Source organism: Lepidochelys kempii, chromosome 10, assembly GCF_965140265.1.
Source record: "Lepidochelys kempii isolate rLepKem1 chromosome 10, rLepKem1.hap2, whole genome shotgun sequence".
Taxonomy (NCBI): domain Eukaryota; kingdom Metazoa; phylum Chordata; order Testudines; family Cheloniidae; genus Lepidochelys; species Lepidochelys kempii.
Window position 1 is genome coordinate 73,280,999 of NC_133265.1, and position 20,287 is coordinate 73,301,285.

General features: G+C 48.7%; 1 protein-coding gene across 1 annotated transcript in view; it reads right to left on the reverse strand.

Moving 5' to 3' along the window:
* Positions 1–844: 844 nt before the first annotated feature.
* The window catches only part of RGMA (repulsive guidance molecule BMP co-receptor a), a 35,225-nt gene continuing 15,782 nt past the window's right edge, over positions 845–20,287 (reverse strand). Inside the window, exons 3-4 of the mRNA XM_073304232.1 lie at positions 8,808–9,319; positions 845–5,065 (exon numbers count right to left, since the gene is read on the reverse strand). Coding sequence (XP_073160333.1) covers positions 4,355–5,065; positions 8,808–9,319 — 1,223 coding nt within the window. The 3' untranslated portion in view covers positions 845–4,354. The remainder of the gene's footprint in view (positions 5,066–8,807; positions 9,320–20,287) is intronic.

Consider the following 20,287-nt stretch of genomic DNA (forward strand, 5'->3'; position numbering starts at 1 on the left):
TGTGGTCCCTGTGCAGATCTTGCCTGATTGAGTTTGAAATGGTTGCTCTCAGTTCGAGTTTAGGTGGATCTCAACTGAGGCCTGACAAAGTTTGGTTCGTGTGCTTTGATGGTAGATTCAAGAAATCTGAATAAGATGCCCATAGGGAAAGTTTCTTTCTCAATCCCAGCAGTCAGTGAATAGCTCATACCCTAAAGCATAAAGCTTTATATCCCATATCAAATGTTCTTCATCCTATCTATAACTGTGAATGTTTTCATAATCCATATTAATGGCTAATTCTTTCCTTCATTCTTACTGTATCCTTGGCCCCAATGGTATCTGGTGGGAGTGAGTTCCACAAGTTAATTATGCATGATGAAAATGTGCAGTTCTGATTCCATCCCGGGCAAAAGCTAACCCCCTGTTGGGCCAACAGCAGGGTTTGAACCTAGGCCCTTCAGCATTAAAAGCGTACACCTTTTAAACCTCTGAGGCAGACCAGCCACTAGAGGAAGACCAAGACCCACTCTCTCCTAATATGTTACACACTCTCCTAGTATGTGGATTCTCAACCTGGAAGGCTGCAGTCATCCTAAACTTCCCATGTTGCCCAAATGGGAGGACGATCCCAGCTAGATGGGGGAGGTTGCTGAGGATGGGTCATGCCAAGAGAAAAAAGGGGCTCTGATTTTCCATAGAGTGAGAATATTCCACAAGAAGATAGAAGCTCATCAGGCTGTCCTTAGCGTGTTATCACACTTTCTCACATCTTTCTCATTTTCCTTCCTGATTAGAATCAAACACAACACAAGGCAGAAGGAAAACACTCATTAGGTTGTTGTCCAAAAAAAAAAAAGAAAAGAAAAAAAGAGCACCTTTACTTGCATTTTCATCAATAAATAATTTACAGTATGTACATGCAGAGACACCCATTATGGGTCCAAAACACAAGGAGCAGTCAGGAGATTCTTCCCCCCATCCCAAAACCAAAATCTTTTGTTTTTATTCCAACCACATCAGGTCTTCCTTGGCCACACTTCACCTTTAACTAGAATTGGGTCAAACACAACCAAAATAAAGTGCTTAACTGTTTGCTTCTAAAAGAGGGATAGCCCAACCACCATAATATATTCAACCACCACTGGAGCACTGACCTACTGGGGGGGGCCTGGGCTATGGAGAGACAATCAAGATCACGGAGGACTTTCCTCCTCCAGAGAGTAGCTCTGACCCTGGCATAGCATCCTCTCTTATGCTGGCATGACAGGAAGTGGCACCGTTGACAGCAGATGTCACATGGCCATTATGGACTATACTGATTGGCTAACAGCAATGTCACTCTCCGATGTGCTGCCTACACAGGGCAGTACTATTCCTGTAGTGATGGCAGCTCCATGACCCACCCCTCAATATAGTTGGGATTATTTGTGGCATACCCAGGTGTGTCACTGCCCACCATAAAGCTGATAATGTGACTTTAAATAGTCACCTCTCCAATTTCTAGGGGCAATAAAGATTCAGTTTTTATGTAGTGAAGGAACTAAAGTGATTGAATAACTCTGGCCTTGGCTAGTCGCACTGAAACCAGAGAACCTGCCGGCTGCTAGCTACCAAACACACTAAGGGAGTGGAGTTCCCCCACTGACACGTATGCACGGGGTCAGCAATGGACAGTTCCTAGGACTTGTGCTCACCCAAGAAGGTTGGAAGCTGTTAAACTCAGCAGAAATAGACTATTGGTCATGCCATATGGCCAGGATAAAACCCAACTCAGAAACAGGCAGTTCACAGCCACTATAGGAGCCTTAAGGGAGGCAATGTGGTCTAGCAGACTGGACTGGGACAAAGGCGACCTGGGCTCTATTCCTAGCTCTCACACTGCCCAGCTGTGTTACCCTGGGCAAGTAATTTCATTAATTCTGCCTCAGTTTCCCCTTCCTTCCTTAGCTATCTAGATTGTAAATTCCTTGGGGCAGCAACTATCCCTCACTAGGTGCCTTGGGGTCCTGATCTCAGCTGGGGCATCTAGGCTTCTCTAATTTAAATACAGATAATTTAGAATGTCTCAATTATTTCTTTTTCGAGCTGCCTCCCCCTCCCCAAGAGCTCTGTGGCCAGCGAGTTGGTAGATTTACCCTCCAGTGGTTGGTCTCCCCAGCTCCCTACATTGTGAGATCCCTATTTTAAAATCGCCCTAAACAGAAACACGGGCCACCAGCGGACAAAGCAAGGAGCGAAGTAGTAAACACATCTTTTTGTTATTTCTTTTCTGTTTTTTGTTAAACACCTAAAAACCAATGACATCTCTTTATCTGTACAGTCACACGAAATCCATGCCAGGGGTCCATAGATTAGAGACAATATAAATTACATCCAATGACACACGTTGCATTTCTCTGCTGCTTTACAAATGGGAGTTCTAGAGCTGGCAGGACACAATGAATAGTTGCTTAGAATATCAGGGTTGGAAGGGACCTCAAAGCAGGACTAATCCCCAATTTTTGCCCCAGATCCCTAAATGGCCCCCTCAAGGCTTGAACTCACAACCCTGGGTTTAGCAGGCCAATGCTCAAACCACTGAGCTATCCCTCCCACCTGCGAGTATTTTACAGGAGGCTGCCATGTGGCGCTAGTTTGTATGCGCTGCAGGGCACGTCACACATCCAGTCCTCTTTGGGCGCCGTCAAGAGACCATCCATGATCGCTGGTTGTCCCAGTGATCTACCTGCACTTCTGGGGAGACCTCTGGGAAATTCGTGCTGTGGGAACGATGGAGCATTCCCCCAGAGCTGTCCCAGCTCCAGGCTGAGGTACAGATGGTCTTGTCATTTGCTGAGCAAACCATCAGGCAAATCCCAGAAGAACACAGAGAAGGGGAAGGGGCACTCCATCCTAGTAGAGGAGATTATTGATCGTTTACTGCCAGGGAACAGAGCCTTTGGACACCTGGGATTTCTCAGGGCCTGCCCTGGCTGGATTTTCAAACAGTGCCCTCCTCAGAATCGAGCCAGGAAGAACTAAGGTGCAACCGGTCTGAAATGAGATCACTCGGAGAGGAGCAGGTGCTTAGCAGCAAACAAGCAAAACTCCCCCCCGCACTCCCTGGGCACTGCCTTTCTTAGAGCTTTGCCCCAACCCCACAGCTGCCCTCCTGTGTGACAAAGAGGGACAGGGCTAGAGTGGCGACACTCCAGCCTGTCAGTGAGGGGCTTGAGGAGGTCTGACTGGTCACCCTGAAGTACAAATCTGGGAGATCACTGGCACCTCCCGCCTCGCTTTGCCTGAGCCCCCTGGGAGCTCATGGAATCAAAGGGCCACATCACAAGGAGCACTTCAAATGCTGGGAGGAGGCCAAAGGCAAATGACAGAAACCACTCGAATACTGGCCAGGTTTCTCCCTTTGCATCTCTGAGGCGAGGAGGCAGGGCAGGGAGGGCCCAAAGGATTCAAAACCTCGTGGCTATGAAGTGAATCAGAGCGTTAATGTGCCAGGATGGGATTTCCCAGATCCTATTAGCTCCCAGATGCCCTGTGAAGCACAGCAAATATAATCAGTGACTGACTCCCCCACACCCCCCGGAATGGTGCCCATCAGCGAAAGATGTACTGTGCGCCTCAGACCCCTGCAGGGAACTGGGTGCTGGGAGAGCAGGGTCTTTAATAAGGGACAGATACCATTCCAGCCAACTGCCCGCCCCTGCACCCTCTCTCCGTGTGGGTGTGAGTCCAGCGCCCGGAGGGCACCGTTGTAGCTCCTTTGTCTGGTGTTTAGCACCTGCATTTGCACAGGCAGCCGGCTGAGCCCCAGGGGTGAGTGGGCCCCGCTTAGGTGCGTACCACCAGCTGTTTGCATACACAGTCGTGGGGTGGGGTTGGGGGGGTGTGAGCCCTTTAGCAGGTGGAGTCATTTGCGTGAGCAAAGCGGGTGTGAAAATCAGAGGCCAGCCTGTCTCTGTGTCCCGTGATGGTCTCTAGGCACGGGCCCATCTCGCCAGCACGCCATCCTGACCAGCTGGGGCGCTCTCCCCTCCTCCCAGGCAGCAGCTGCCAACTCTCCTAACATGAAGTCACTTTCACAAATGCCAACATCACAGTCACCACAACCGTTTGCAGTACCACGAGGGAGCACTAGAAGGAGGCGGGGGCATCCCACCCTCCTCACCTGCATGAAGAGGAGAGGGTGAGCTGGGGAAGGGCTATATAAGGTCTGGTTGCTCTCTGGGGCAGGCCCATGGCGTTCCAGGGAGTCTAACTCTGAGGACAGGGGCTGATTCTTTAGCTCCCAGCCGGACCTGCTGTTCAGCCTCTCCTCATCCAGCACAGACCGTCATCCCCTCCTGCTGAGCTCTTCCCCCCGCAACCGAGGTCACATCTATAGGAACACTGACCAGCACTGACTCAGACACACCAGCGCCACCCAGAGGGCAGGGAGGGTCCGGGGATGCCCCGAGGGGGCTGTGTTTCCTGGGCTCAGCTCCCGTGTCCTTTCATAGAGGTGCAGCTTGTCCTTGTTGGAATGAAGCATCTTCACGTCCTCGAAAGCGTAATAAGCTGCCAGAGTGAAGTTGACATCCCCCGTGGTCAGGAGGTCGAAGACGCAGGACTGGAAGTACAGGTCCTCCACAGGGAGCTTCTCCCGGCACTTGGCCATGGCCGTTTCGTAGGTGAAGAACTCGGGGGAGGAGACGAGGCTGGGCCCTTTCCTGCGAGCCCGGCCTTCCGTGCCCTGAGCAGAGCGGAAGGTCTGGAAGTCAATCTGTTGGTTAAGCGGGCAGCCCCGGAGGCAGAGGTAAAGGCCCTGGTTGTCCCTGTCCTCCACGGCGTTCACTACCTCCTCGGGCATGCGCACGGCGAAGGTGAGGTAATGCCCCACCTGCCTCACCACAATGGTGGTACCGATGTACTTGGCTTGGATCTCGATGTGCTGGCCAGACACCTTCTCGGTGATCTTCAGGCTGTTGGCGCCATGCTTGTCACCGCCGTTCTTGGAGCCGTCAGCGAAGGCAGCTGGGAGCTCGTCCATCTCCGCCTGGTACACTTTCTGGTCCACACACTCCTGGAAGCTCTTGAAGATGATGGTGAGCTGTGAGGGGATGGGGGGAGAGAAAGGGGCATTAACCAATGCTGATAACCCATTGAGCTTGGTCACCAGTACATCTCATTAATGAGTACAAGGGGGTTTAGGCCTGACTGGTTCATTCATCAACCACCACCACGTGCCTCCAGAAGCGGTTTGGAACACGGAGAATCAGTCTTTTGGGGCATTTTAAATTCCACAAGCACAGAGTTCCCACTACGAGATTTCCCCCTCTAATGCATAAGGCCACCAGGCTTCAGCCTACAGGCATCAAGGGGCATATCAGCTACACACAGGAAGGAACCAGAGACAGGACTAGAACCCAAAGGTCATGCTGCCAAATCCCACAGAAGTTACTTGTTGGAGCTGAGCTGTGACCCTGAGACCTGGGAGCAGAGGGGGAGGGAGAAAAGAGTCCATTGGTTAGCCCCAACTAATATGCATCATGTCCCCAAGCCACTGACCTATTAATTGTTCTTTACACTTAGCGCATGCTTCCCTTCTTCAATTCACTGCAGGCCCCTTTGACAAGCCTGTGAGCCAGAGGGGTATCCAGCCCCATGTGGTACGACCACAGAGAGGAAAAGGGACTTGCTCAATACCATGCAGCAAGATGGCGGTTAGGCTCCCAGGTGTTCCTGGCTCCCAGTTCTGTGCTCAGGCTGACCCCCTCTCTCTAGCTGGGATTTCCCTGTCAGGCTACAGCAGGTTTTAATACCTCATGGGAGAGCTTACAGGGAGTTTAGAGCTTATACGGAGTCTATTTATTAGGGATGTGTCTGAACCAAAGTGCTCTCAAAACCTCAGTGAAGTTCCAATCTGGATCTAAAATACACAGCTGACAACCAGGCTCCTGGATCTGACTCCTGGGACATTTGGATCCATCCTGCTATTTATTTACATTGCTTCTGGAACAAAAGCCAATTTCAAATGGCTCCCAGTGGGGCCCCGGCATTCCCCTTGGCTCTCCCCCTTGGGGGGATCTGCACCAGCCATTCTGCCCCAGATTTCCCATTGCTGCTCCCACCAGTTCAGTCCCACTTAGTACAGCAACGGGGGAGCTGTAGCACAGATCAGCCTCCACCCCTGCTCAGCACAGGTTTGCACAACACAGGGCTTAAAATCCCCGCAGCTTCCTGGAGCCAAAGTGGGTACCACTGATGGAGCTGAACTGGTGGTGGGAACAGCAGGGAATTCTAGGTAATACTTCCTAGCACAGCCGAGGCTATCCACAAAATACCAGCCACCCCAGGCCCTCTTTTGGCAGCAGCATAGGGCCCATTTCTTTGCCCCTGCAGAATACTCTCTTAGTCTGAAGGGTTTAAGTGGAGTTAAAAGGTGTGTCCCTGTTTTCCTCGCCAGATATCTCTATTAAAACTTTCAGGTGTTGGCAGGTATGCACCAGGTTACTGGAGGTTGTATCCTCTCGCTGAGAACACCCTGCTCCAGTGAACAGCACCAGAGCGAAAGCCTGGTTGCACACAGACACCATCTGCCTTGGAGCCAACCTGCGGAGCGAGGGCTGCCTGTTCCAACAGCTCTTCCTGCTGGGTAAACTTGCTGAGTTGCCACCCTGAGCAATGACTCATCACTTCTCAGCACCACGGTCTTGACGCAACATAGTGCAGTGCCCCAAATAAGTTCCAGAACCTAAGGGCCCTGCAAGCTGCAGGCCAGCCCTCATTGAAACTGTGATGCTTCCCCCTTTAAACAGGGATGGTGGCAAACCCTCTCCTCAGTCACCCCAGGAGTACTGTGAAAAGGGTCAGACATGGATCGGTGCTCCCCCAAGGCCTGCTAAGCAAGCAGATCCCTTCTCACCAGCCACCCTACCTTCCTCTGGATCAGGGTAACTGAAATGTGTTCCCTTCCAGCTTTAGCACTCATGCAGCAAAGAGGAATTCAGCCACAGTGTCCCTCAGCTCCAGAGCCGTCCTCAAGCAGAAGCCAGATTTAACACTTAAGCCGTGTCACTTTGAGTTCCATTGTGCTACAACTGGGCATTTGCCACTGGATTTACTCTGTGCTGCACCCATCCCTGGAGAACATTTATCTTGGCTGCCACAGCACAGTGAGAACAGACTGCGCCCCACAAAATGCCTCGTCCTGACCACAGACACAATTACTAGCTAAAGCAGCTGGGAAGCCAGCACTAGAAACCCAGCTCTTCAGCTCCAAACCACAGGCTTTCCCATGTCAGCCAACACTCTCTCTTACTCGTCATCGGTCCTACAGCACGTCAGGTGACTTATCCTCCCCGGGGGACTAGCCACTGGGGACACCACCACACACAGACAGCCAGAGCGGTATGGAGATGGTGACAAGGGAACATGATCCCTGAGGCTCCCCCACTTCCACCAGGTTTTCTTCTCCTCTGGCATTAAAACCGTGGCTGGTTGTGAGGGGGTGGATGGATGAGAGGGTTTGGAGTCGAGCTGGGGCCAGATGGTTCAGGTGGACTGGGCAGGGAGCCTTTCACCTTATGGTGACTGCTTCAAATCAAATGCTGGTCAGCAGAGAGCAACAGAGGTGACCACCCTACGGCTGTGTGGTGGCACACATGAAACGCATTGTGTGTGTGTGTCTTGTTCCCATCACAGCTGGCACTCACTCGCCCCCTCGATGGCAGAGGCACCAGAGAGGCCAAGTTGAAACCTGGCCTTGGATACTGAGCGACTCGCTCTCCTCTCCAGACGGCGCCTGCCCATCCGGCTTTGAGGCAATACGGAGAGATCTCCCCCTGCTCAGCCTGCTCTGGAAATGAAGAGAGGGCTTCTAGCCTCAGCGCTGTCAGCCTGGCACGCCATTTGCTTCAAAATTAAAAGGACACAGCCGAGGAAGCCACTAACCTACGGGGCTGAATTCCTCCCCACCCGGTGGGGGTCTCTGCAGAGAGACACAAATAGCAGCATCGTTCTTCTGCAACCAACAAACTGCTCGTTATCTGCCCACCCCCCTGCAGCTGAGTGCAGGACCTGGGACAACTAGACAGGACAGGCAATGTGCATAAAGAGCACTGGATCTCTCTCTCTCGCAGTGGGGGCCTTGGCAAGAAGGTGAGTTTTCACCCTGCTCTGCAGGCTCCTTCAGCTGCCATCTCTGCCACTTTGCACAGGCCACAAAATAAACAGGAGGGCGGGTTCAGCGAGTTTTACTTGTTGCCAGCCATCTCTGGCACCTTGTCATCCGCCTCCTGTTCCCATCCCTGAATGGGAGTGTCGCAGTGCCCTGCAAAGGAATCTGGCGGGGGGGGGGAGGAGTGTCTGGAACACAACCGCAGCTGCAATGCCATGGGGAAGGGCAAAAGGGAGAGACGTGTGTGTTTGTGGTTTGCCCTTCAGGGGCTGCTGCCAGCCTTAGATCCCTGGGCCTGCCCACTTCATGATCTGTCCCTTTCTTCGCAACCCAGACCTACGCCAGGGATGATACATCTCCTCTGATGATGCTCAGCAATCTGAGGGGGGCCAGATGCGGTGGTGAGAAACCAGAGTCCATCTAAGGGAGGTGGGGAGTGGGGAACCAGGGAGAGGGGCTTGATTTTCTGGCCCGGACTCTGCACTTGTGCTGGGCTCGGACTCTGTCTCAATCCGCTGAATAACCTGGCACTAGTGGATGAGACTCACCAGCTTTTTGGGACCCTTTTGTGGGTGGCAGTGGGAGAGAAAGTGATTAAAAGGGTGACCCCAAGGGAACAGTGTCAGAACGTCACCATCCCCCACGGGGCAGCCAAGCCGCCCCATGCCTTTACCTTGGTCGTTGCAGTCGCTGAGGACCCAGGTAGCACTGGCGTGTTGGTGACCTGGACATTCAGGTAATTATTGTCTATGAGTGGCCAAGCCCCCTGCACTTTGCAGGTCTGGAAGCTGTCTGTGAAAGTCCTGAGGTGGGGGTCCCCAAAGAGCCCGCAGTGGGTGTAGTTTGGGGGGGCTGAGTGCTTGTGAAAGCTCTTCTCATAGTGGCAGATCTCGGGGCTGTCGGAGCGCTCCTGGCTGTCCCCGGGGGGCAGTGTTCGGAGGCGGGGCTGCGAGGTGGGGCCATCTTTGGAGCAGTTGTGTTGGACCATGAGGTCATCTATGCCATGAACGGCAGAGTGGTAGGCCAGGTCCCCTCTGCAGGTACGAGCCGTGCGGCGGGTGCAGTGGGCGTAGGTGCGGAGAGCCGTGCAGAACTCTGGTGCCTCCTCCGTGCCCAGGTGGTGAGAGCCAGATGTGGCCGCCCAGAACTCAGAGTTACACTTCAGGATCTTGCACTGAGAGGTCGCTGAGGGACAAAAAACACAGGCGCTGTCAAGATGCCCAATACACGGATCAAATACAGCACACCACCAAAATGCCACCACTGCTGGAAATGTAGGGCTGGAAGGGACATTCAGAGGTCATCAAGTCCAGCCCCGGGTTCTGAGGCAGGACCAGGTAAACCTTGACCATCCCTGGCCGGTGTTTGTCCAATTTGTTCTTAAAAACCTCCCAAGACAGGGATTCCAGAACCTCCCTTGGAGGCCTATTCCAGAGCTCAGCCACCCTTAGAATTAGAAAGGTTTTCCAATATCTAACCTAAATCTCCCTTGCTGTAGATTAAGCCCATTACTTGTGGTCCTACCTTCAGTGGGCATGGAGAACAACTGAGCACAATCTCTTTATAACAGCCCTTAACATATCTGAAGACTCTCCATGTTGGCTGGGATGCTGAGAATAGCTTAACATCATTGATTCTGGGGGGGAAATACCATTGGGCTTTTAAAGTCAGGAGGCTTTTAGGGCTTGACATTCAAAAATATGCATGAGCAATTGCGCATCCAAAATGGTGTTACAGTGGTGCCATTGATTTGCATTCGCATTTAGCACAACTGCATGCCCGAAACAGGTGTTTGTGTGCAGTGGGCTAGCTAGATGAATAACTGGTCTCCCCATACAGCTGATTTGTATACAGGGGCATTGGCTGTGAGGCTTGGCACACAGCCCTGGGCCTGTCTGTGGACAGTGGGGTAAAACCAGGTTCTCAGCAGCCGTAAGTGGGGAAGCCCTGGTTTTACACTCCACCCTGCTCTCAGGAAGGGAACTCAGTCAGTTCAGCAGATCCTAGCACGCCTATTTTCTGACTGACAGGTATGGTTCCGAAGACTGGGGATTTTTCACGGATGTAAATGCACTAGTGCAAGACCCTAGTGCAGACACACCACACTAGCATGAACAGTGACTCACACCAGCACAGCACCCCCTTGTGTCAAATTGGGCTCTCTGCATTAGGGCAGCTACAGCAGTGCAACCCCCTCAAGTGCAGACAAGCCCTGAATAAAGCCACACCCCTAGCCCAGTAGGTAAAGGCATGGGGCCAAGATTCCTGGCATCGGGTTTGCCTTCTGCGGCCGTTTGTTCACACTCCCGATACCTCCCCACCACTATGTTGTGCTGCTCTAGCATGGTCCCCAATTGCTGGATCCCTCTTGTGAGTCTCCTCTACTGCACTAAAACCTCTTGCAGTGCAAATGCCTGGCTCCTCCAGGGTCAGCAACTCACTCAAACCAGCCAACCCGGCAGCTGTCTGGGGAGTCCGAAAGGCACAGAGCTGAGGAGGAAATACAGTGCAAAGGCGGAACAAACAAAGTACAAAAGAGCCTTCTCAAGCAGCTATCACTCACCTGATCTCCTGTACCTAGCACCTTGACACAATGCACGTTCCAGCGGCTTCACTAATGCTGGGAACAGTGCGCGCCGACCTCTGGCCCACCTGCCCCCGCCTCAGTGCTTTTCTAAAGCTGCAGAGATACGGGTATCAAAGGGAAATGTGTGAAAGGAAACAGGCAAAATCCTAATCAGCTGCTGGCCTTGGTTGTGTAGAGAACAGATAAGCTTCAGCAAGACACTAAAGCAGCCTGCTCCCAGGTCAATGCAGCCAAAGGGGCTGTGCATACTGACGGCCCACTGCCAACCCTGACTTCTGCAGCTGAGCACTCAGAGCTGCGCTCAGGTTCCCAAAGCCTAGGTGCAAGACAGGGAAAGGCAAAGTACAATGGGAGTTTAGATTCAGTTCTTTTGGGGGGACGTATTTTCCGCAGAGGGACATGAAAGTGACAGTGCAAAGGCACTTGGCCTGCATTGCACATTGCACAGACAGTGCGCTGCCAATGGCAATTTGGAACCTCTCATTGCTCACTTTGCTTAAACATTCATGGTGTTTTCCTTTCCCTCCTCCTCATCAGTCCCATTTGAGCTTGGAGGGCATGGAAACTGTGCAGGATCAGGCTCAAAATTAATTTCCAGATGCATTCTGGGGGTGTCTTAAAGCCCTACATGTTTATTCCTGTCTTGGGCTTTGTTTAGAGGGGAGTTCACAAGGCAGTTACACATGCACAAATAAAGCTACAAAACCCAGCACCACTTCATACGGAAAACAGTATGTTCAAGTTTTAACTATTCCCTTGCAGTGTTGGAAACACAACAGGTGCTGGAGAAAGAGAAGGGGAACAGAACTTCAAATGAAAAGAAACCCGGCATGGAAGCCATCGATCTCATGTCACTTTCCAAGAGGAATGAAATGCAAAAGGAAATGACGGAAAGTTTCTGAGTTTAAAAAATCCAGGTTTAAGAAGCTTAGGTGCTAGTAATAACACAGGGAACATAACAGAACCTCACTCGATTTTATCAGCACCAAGCTTATGAACCATTTTTCCTGACTGGGCGGAGGAGGGGGTAATCAGAGTGAAAATGATGTCAATGAAGAGCAAGTTGACATCCCTTCACATTGCGATCTTTCAATGCATTGGAAATCATTTTGAAGAAGTTGGAAGAACAAGAAGAAAACAATGCAGTGCAGTAGACAGCAACCTATGAACTGGACCTATCGCAATTTGGAGGTGTTAAATTTTATGAACTTTCCATTCCATGAACTCCTTAATCCCCAGTTAGTTTGTAAAATGGGTGTTCCACTGCATAGGATTATTTTTATTTCAACAGCATCCACTTAAAACTGAACATGTAATTTCATCAACACCCCTTTTCAGTGGATTGCATTTTGCTGGAACATAGTGAATCCATGTCACATAAGCGTGGGTTTTTCATCACAGGCCGCTATGTGAGTTGCAGAAAAAGCCTGTTGCTGTGTGTTTCAACCAGATGAGATTTTACTGTTTGATCACATTATCCCAGTGGTACTTACCCCGGGGTCTGGATTTATGACCTCTAACTCTAGGCCTTGAATATTCTACAAAGGCTAAAAGCCACATGTTAAAATTGTCGGGGATTAAACATGGCTGATATAATACTGTCCAACAGGACACATGTGAGGGCATGGTGCATTAGAGACAGAGAGCGAATCAGAAGTGAAGAGCGCTACGGAGTCAGGGACGCTGCTATAAACCATCAGATTAGCACGCGACGGGACACCTCCGCCAGAGTATCAATCTGTCGTTGTGATGATTCAACCAGACTTTGCTGTCACCTGGAATGCAAACAGGCAGCATTTCAAGGTGAGACATTCAAGGTGTGGGTTGGAACGACAAGTTCAGCGTGGAAGGCTGTCATGAAGGGAAATTGCAGCTCCCTTTCTTTGGTGACAAGCCACCCAAGCTCAGGGTTTGTGATGCCACTGAGAACCTCACGACAGAAGAACTAAGTAGCTGAAAGGAGCACTGGGTGATAAAAACAGAACCATGTCCAGAGACCCCCATGGTCACCAGCTAAACCATAAATCCATGGCATCAGGCAACAGGACTTGCAACAGACGACTCAATAAGACTCTCAGCTGTCAGTAACAGTAGCGCTTAGATGCTCATTTGTAGGAGCCCAGCTATTATCAGGAATAGATACTTTGTGCTGGTCTCTCTGGTGCATCTTTAGCTTGGAACAGGAGGTACAAGCCAAGTTCTTTACTGGCATTTGGGCTACGACCCAAAGCTGGCAATGCAGTAACCAGGGTTTTCCGGCTGTGTCACAGGTCCCGTCCTCCTTTTGAGACAAGCTCGCCGGGAGGGAGTTAAGGATCCAGTGGCACTCAGAGCAATAGCCTCAGGGCTGCTCTCTCAGCACTGCAGGCTCTCATAGCTATGGCCATAGGCACGTTATCGCTGAGCACAGGAGGGCTGCACATGGCTGGCGTCTAACTCATTACTTTATAAGGTACTCTGAGAAAAAAAGAAAAGAAACAGAAAACGAAAAGCCTGTTGCATTTCTTCCCTTGACCTGTAGGGGGAGCATTTTTCTTAAAGATCTTATCATTTGGGTTTTGGCAAAATGTTCCGATTTGCTGTTTCGTGCAGGGCCCCATATAAGGCCAGATTTCCAAAGCCAGGTGGCTAAGGAGCAGGACTGCACTGTGTGTGTCTGTGTCTGCATGTAAGTACGAACGCAGCAGAAACACTTTCACATGCAGTTCTCCCATTTACAGGCGATACACCGACTGGGACGGCACCTCCATTATGGAAAAGGCAGCCCATCTCGTTCTGGGTTTGCACCTGGAGCAAGCCAGGGAGGTGGCCCTTCCTTCTTAATCTCTCTTCTGCCAGCAGATAAAGACGGTGGGGTCAATTCCATTTCACAGGGCACTGAATAACCGTGGGTCTCAAGTAGGCTGTTTGGCCTTGTTCTTTTAATCTGTTAGCAAAGCCTCTCTCTCCCCTCCACCCCTCGGTCTGCGCCTCCCTATCCAATCTGTTCAATAGTGTGATTGTCTGACACCTGGAGCTCACATAAACACCTGCGTGACTCACCCCACCCCCCAGCAAGACACGTGTCAGGACCGAGGAATCCTACAGCCCCGAGGAGTGAGGAACCCAGCAAGCAGAACTATGCAGGAAAAAGACAGCGACCCTTCCCGCTTCCCCCCCCCCCCCCCATATGCTTCTCCTCACGTCTCCTATTGCAGAAGCTTTGGTATAAAAGCAAAAACTCATTTGAACAGAAGCCAAGAAACTATGTTTATTCAATTTCATATAATCTATTTTCCATCTCCTCACAATGGATCTGTTTTTCAACCGCAGATGACTTAGCATGAAAACAGGCCCCTCTGCTGCTATCGTTCAGCGACGCACGTAGCAAGTCGCCTGAGCACAGGGATTCTGGGCACAGGCCTCACCCAGGGGGCTTGGACCTAGGTGTCATTTCGCAGCCTGCCCACCCACATGCCCCCACATCCCATGCCCGCGGGCCTGCTCCCTGGCACTGTGATCATGAACGACGGGGGAGGTGGGTCCTGGAGACTCTTTCTCTGTCTCAAGATATGGTCCATGCTATGTAAAGATCTGGGAGCCCGTGGCCTTTGGAAAACTGATGGGTCACTATTGAGCAAAGTGAGACCATCTATCTATATCAGGGGTGACAGTCATGGATTCCCCAGGGAATCTGGGCTAGCCCTCCTCAACTGGAACTCTGTAGGGTGCCGAAAAAACAGGCCCCTGAATGTGGGAGTTTAAAATGGAGGCTAATGGATGTGCAAGAGTTCAAGTAGCCAGTCAAAATCTACTGACCTTAAGGCTGGCAGGGATCATTAGATCATCAAATCTGGCCTCCTGCGTATCACAGGCCATAGAATTTAACCCAGTTACCCCTGTATTAAATCCAGTAATTTATGTCTGGTTCAAGCATCTATTTCAGAAGGAATGCAGCACTTCCACTGGCTGTTTGTTCCACTGGTTAATCACCCCCCCGTTAAAAATCTGCACCTTATTTCCAATTGGAATTTGTCAGGCTTCAGCTCCCGGCCCTTGGTTCTTGTTAGGCCTTTCTCTGCTAGATTACAGAGTCCTTTTAGTACCTGCTATTTTCTCCCCAGGAACGTACTTATATCTATACCGTACTTAAGTCAACTCTTAATCTCCTTTTTGATAAGCTAGATAGATTGAGCTCTTTTAAGTCTCTCCCAATAAGGCATTTTCTCCAGCCCTCAGATCATCTTTGTTTGTCTTTTCTGCCCCTCTCCAATTTTTCAACATCCTTTTTAAAATATGGACACCAGCAGTGGATGCAGCATTTTAGTCTTGGTCTTGCCAATGCTGTGTACAGAGGTAAAAGGGCTTCCCTACTTTTACTCATTACTGGGGTAAATTTTTGACCAAAACTTTTTTTTTTTTGGGGGGGGGGGGGGGGCGCGAAGGCAGATTTGGTGACACCAAAACATTTTGTGAATTCATGGTGATTTTGCTGCATTATTTTGGTAGAAAAAGAAAAATTTGGAATAATTTCATTTTGACATTTTCTAAATGAAACTTTCAAATTTTTTTAATTTGAAATGACTTTTAATTTGAAAAGAATTCAAAATGCTTAAAATCAAAGCAAAATGTTTTGCTCTGGTTTAGATGAAACATTTTGTTTGACCTGAAATAATTTTTTTCTGACTTGCCAAAAATGTCAAAAATGTTATTTTTGGTTCCACTCAAAATGATTTAATTTTTTTTTCAGAATTGCTAGCAAACCAAAAAATTTGTTATCCCTTTATATTTACTCACTGGATCCTTGTGTATAGATCCAAGGATCACACTAGCCCTTTTCGCCACAACATCACCCTGGGACCTCATGTTCAGTTGCTGGTCATATGATCCCAAATCTTTCTGACTCCTTTCCAAGACAGAGTCTCCCATTCTGTCCCTAGAGGTATAACTAACTTTGCATTTGGCTGTATTAAAACATTTTGTTTGACTAGGCTCAGCTTACCAAGAGATCCAGATCGCTCTGCATGACTGCCCTATGCTCATTATTTACCACTTTGTGTCATTCACGAATTTTATCAGAAGTGATTTTATATTTAGTTCCAGATCACTGAGAAGACGTTGAATAATGTCTGGTCTGATAACAATCCCTGCAGAAACCCACCAGAAACATTCTCAATTGATGACAAATCCCCATTGATAACTAATTTGTATGAGCTGTCTGTTAGCCTGTTTTCAGTCCATTTAGCATGTGCTTTATTGATATTGTATAATGCTAATCTTTTAATAATATCATGCGGTACTAAGTCAAACACCTTACAAAAATCTAAGTCTACTACAGCTATGCAATTTTCTTTATCAGTCAAATTTGTAATCTCATCAAACAATAAAATCCGGTTGTTTGACAAGACCTAACTTTTTTTTATAAAACCATGTTGACTGGTGTTAATTCTATTCCTATTCTTTAATTCTTTATCAGCTGAATTCCATATAAGCTTTCCCATTATTTTGCCTGGGACTGATGTCAGGCTAAGCGGCCTATAGTTGTCTGGGCCATCTTGCTTGCCCTTTTTGAATATTGGCACAACATTAACACTCTTCCAGTTTTTTGGAATTTCCCTGGTATTCTACAATGTATTAAAAATTAACATCAGTGGGCCAGACATCTCCTTAGCCAATTCTTTTAAGACTCATGGGTACAAATTATCCAGGCCTGCCAATTTAAAAATGTTTATCACTAGTAGATGTTGTTTAACATCCTGGATGTTAAACTGGATGGACTAAAAAGTACTTCATCCTCTTCATGTGATAGGAGTACATCCCCCTGCTTCTTTCCAAATACAGAACAGAAATAGTTACTGAACACTTTCCTGTATCATTAATAACAATTTTACCACCTCCATCTAGTAATGAGCCTAGCACTATACTATTGCATAGATTTCTTTTGTTCCTAATATGCTTTAAAAATGCACCTTTATCCATCATAATGAGATCCAAAATAGAGTTGGGTGCAATACCTTTGGTATCAGAAAATCATCATCTACAATTTTTAGAAACTCAAATGATAATTTACTACAGGCTGCATGAGGCCTCCAGCATGACTCCCAAGTCCTCTCATAACAACACAACTTTGCTTTCCACACATTAGAGACAGGTGATTTTAACATTCCAATCATGTGAATCTTCCCACCAGATTTCAGTAATGCCAATTATATCACATTTCTTCTCATCACTGAGAACTTTCAATTCCTCTTGACTTCGGCTACTTTTGAAAATGGGACATAGGCTCCTAAGTCACCGAGGTGCTTTTAAAGCATTTACCCATAAACTAATTGAATATATGCTAGTGTGTAAATATGTCTGTATGTAAGACTCATATTCAGTATGAATTTTTATTGGCGTACGTATCAAAATACTCTATTACCTATGGCCAAACTCCTCAGATCTGAGGACCTAGATTTCAAAGATGCTGTATGCCTGGGATTTTGGGTGCTCAGCACATGTGAAAATCAGGTCACTGAGGTACAGTGCCTAGCTAGCAATTAAGGAACCTAACTTTGGGTTTGAAAAATGTGACCTGTATGTTTTCATATTCCCAGTTCATTCTTCCTATACACAGAGAGAGACACAGGGGAGGGGGTGGACGGAGGGGGAGGAACAACATATAAACTACTATTTGAAAAGTCACAGAGCAAGGTCAATTCCACCGAGACTTCAGGGAAAGCAAAGACAAACTGATGAGCCCTGGTCTACAGTTAAAAGCTAGCCACCCATGAGCATCATAGTTAAGCTGACCTAACCCTGGCAGTAGCTGCGGCTAGATTGAGGTTGGAAGTATCTCGCTACAGTGGCATAGCCCAGAGCTGCCACTGTAGTGCCTACACATAACCTTAGTTACAAGTCCCTGCAAGAAACCCTCATCCCAGCACATCGTTCCATACCAAACACCTACCAGTGGCTTTTCCCTGGTTCTCCTTCTGGAAGAAGAAACTGAATGAGAAATGCAGTGGTTGTTGTCTTTTGGTGGGGGCCATAGGATGCATCGAAGGGGCAAGGAATAGCCTGTGTGTGTATGTGTGTATGTGCATGAGCCGGAGGAAAAGTTTGGGACTGGAGGATATGGAAACATATATAACACTGCATATTAACACCTACTAGAATATAGTCTCATGTTGTGTTTGTGTACCCAAGCAGTCAGCATCTGCACTTTGTGTGAATGCCTGTTTGTGCATCTACTTTGTGTCACGTGCGTGTGTACAGCGAAGGCAGTGTGTGCATAATGTGCACTGGGTATATTATGTGTAATGACTCCGTGTGCATGTATACCTGAGGTCTGTCATGCTGCTGATAGAAATAAACCCATAACTGCCTGTTCTGTGGTGTATGGAGAAAGTTGACAGAGAAAACAAAAACCTCCATCCCACCAGCTTGACTGATTGATGGCATCCCTTGAATAGAATCCCCCTGTTTCAGCAGGAGGAGGGGGAGGAACCATGCAGTGAAGAAGAGCCCAGTGGCCATCTGACCCAGGCTGTGTGAAAGGATTTGTGCATCATGGCAGCATTAGTTTCTTCCAGGGACCTCCTTTGAACTGTTAATCAAGCACAATCTTGCAGAATAATAGCCTGATTATTATTGCCTTGTTTGCATAACAAAGAGGCCCAATAAAACTGATTTGATTGAGCTCAGAGGGGGTGTGAAAGATCTGTCCTGAGAAAGTCCCTGCAGGAATGCAGCAAACTGCTCCCAAGTCTCAACCCAGGAAGAAAGACAATGCAATTTGCCATCAAGAAAAAACCCAATAGACCAATAAATTACCCATGTGCAAAGGGATTAGATCAGGTTTCAGCTGCATTGGCGTGGGGGCTGGGGAGATACTGAAGGGGGAAAATAAACCTGACTCTCTTAAAGTGGCAGTGCTCATTTTTGAAGGAATGGAGGGTGGGGGATCATTTTGAAAGGGGACACTCTGTATTATGGGCTGGATTCTGCCCTCCTTTACACCAGCTTAAATCTGGAGGAAATGCAAGACTTCAAGGTAAATGCACTTTGATGGAGTTGCTCCAAACGTCTGCGGGTGTAACTGAGAGCAATGTTCATCCATGCAATCTCCTTTTTAACCCAGTCATCGTCCTACCTGCACCTGTGCTGGAGAACATGGGAAAGAGATTTCTCAAGGTGTTTACTTATGTTTAAAGAAACTGAAGGGCCAAACAACCTGACTGGGCTATTCCATTTCGAATGTCTGTCATTCAAGTGAATGGACATTGGAGCCCCTGTCCCTCATCCTCTCCCTTTTGTTTCCCACTGGGGAGTTCCTCCTCCCCTCGCATCACAAAATCATGGAGCAAGTAGAGGTGGAAAAATGCAGTCAGGGTCTTCTCTGGCAACAGATGCTACAAGAAGAGCCCTTGATTGTTCTTGTCACTTTGCTTTTTGTGTTCAGAGAATCAGCTGACCATGGATCCAGAATACCTTGCAAGGAAGCAAATGTTTCTCCTCCCCTACAAATGTCCTCCTCAAGTGCAGCAAGGTTTTCTCCTGCAACCAGCAGAAGCTTTCGCCTCTGATCTTTGCATGGAAAGGAAAGAGCCATTAATCAAAGCTGGGGAGCTCTTCACTAGTCCCCACTGCAGCTGGAAGCAAGTTTCCCAACCTGGGTAGGCAGACCGTGCTAACACGTCTGGAGCTAGCATGCTAAAAATAGCAGTGTGGGTCTTGCAGTTCTCAAGCCTACAGAGTCAGGTGGGCTTGAGCCCCGCTGGTGTGAGTCTTGTCTACCCAGGTCTTGTCACTCCCAGCTGCAGGGTAGACATAGCCAACTGAGCCTCCTGTGTGAGACGCTGCTCCAAGAATTACGGGCAAAACTTGAAAAGGTGAACGTCACAGCTTGGAAATAGGTGTTCCTAAGAAATGAGATTGCTAACCGGGCTGAAAAATGATCGGGGCGTTTACATTTGAAGCCACAAAGAGCCACAGATCCACCCCTCCTTCACTGTTAAACTTCTTGAGACTCAGGATCAGGGTTCAGTGTTTCTCTTGCAACAGATACTGCTAACAGCTAAATGAAGATAGCCTGGTGTCCAAGAGATCACAGGTTCTATTCCTTGGTCCGCCACTGACTCACTGTAGATGAGGCCCCATGCCTCAGTTTCCTCACCTGTAAAATGGTGTTAGGGAAACTTAGATCTATGGGTGAGAAACAGTGGCCAGGAATACTGGTGTGTCATCACAGCAAGCACGAAATCTTGAAAGCCAGGCTTGCTTGGCAGGTAAGAGAAGAAGGGTTGCTTTCACAACACCAACAGGTCATCCAAGATCTCCACTGCTTAATAACGGTGGGTAAAGCACTGTTTATAGGTGAGAAAACTGAGGCCCAGAGCAGTGAAATGACCACCCAAGGCCACTCAGTGACAAAACGGGGAATTCACAACAAAGTTTTCCAACTCCTAGTTCCCTCCTCTAACCAGGAGACTCAGCGCCCTCCTCAATACGCCCTGATGGGACTTTGTATCCAGCTCCATCAGAAAGGAGCAGACAAATCCATTCAGGCTCTGCCAGCAGCTTGGATTCTTAGATCATTTGTCCAT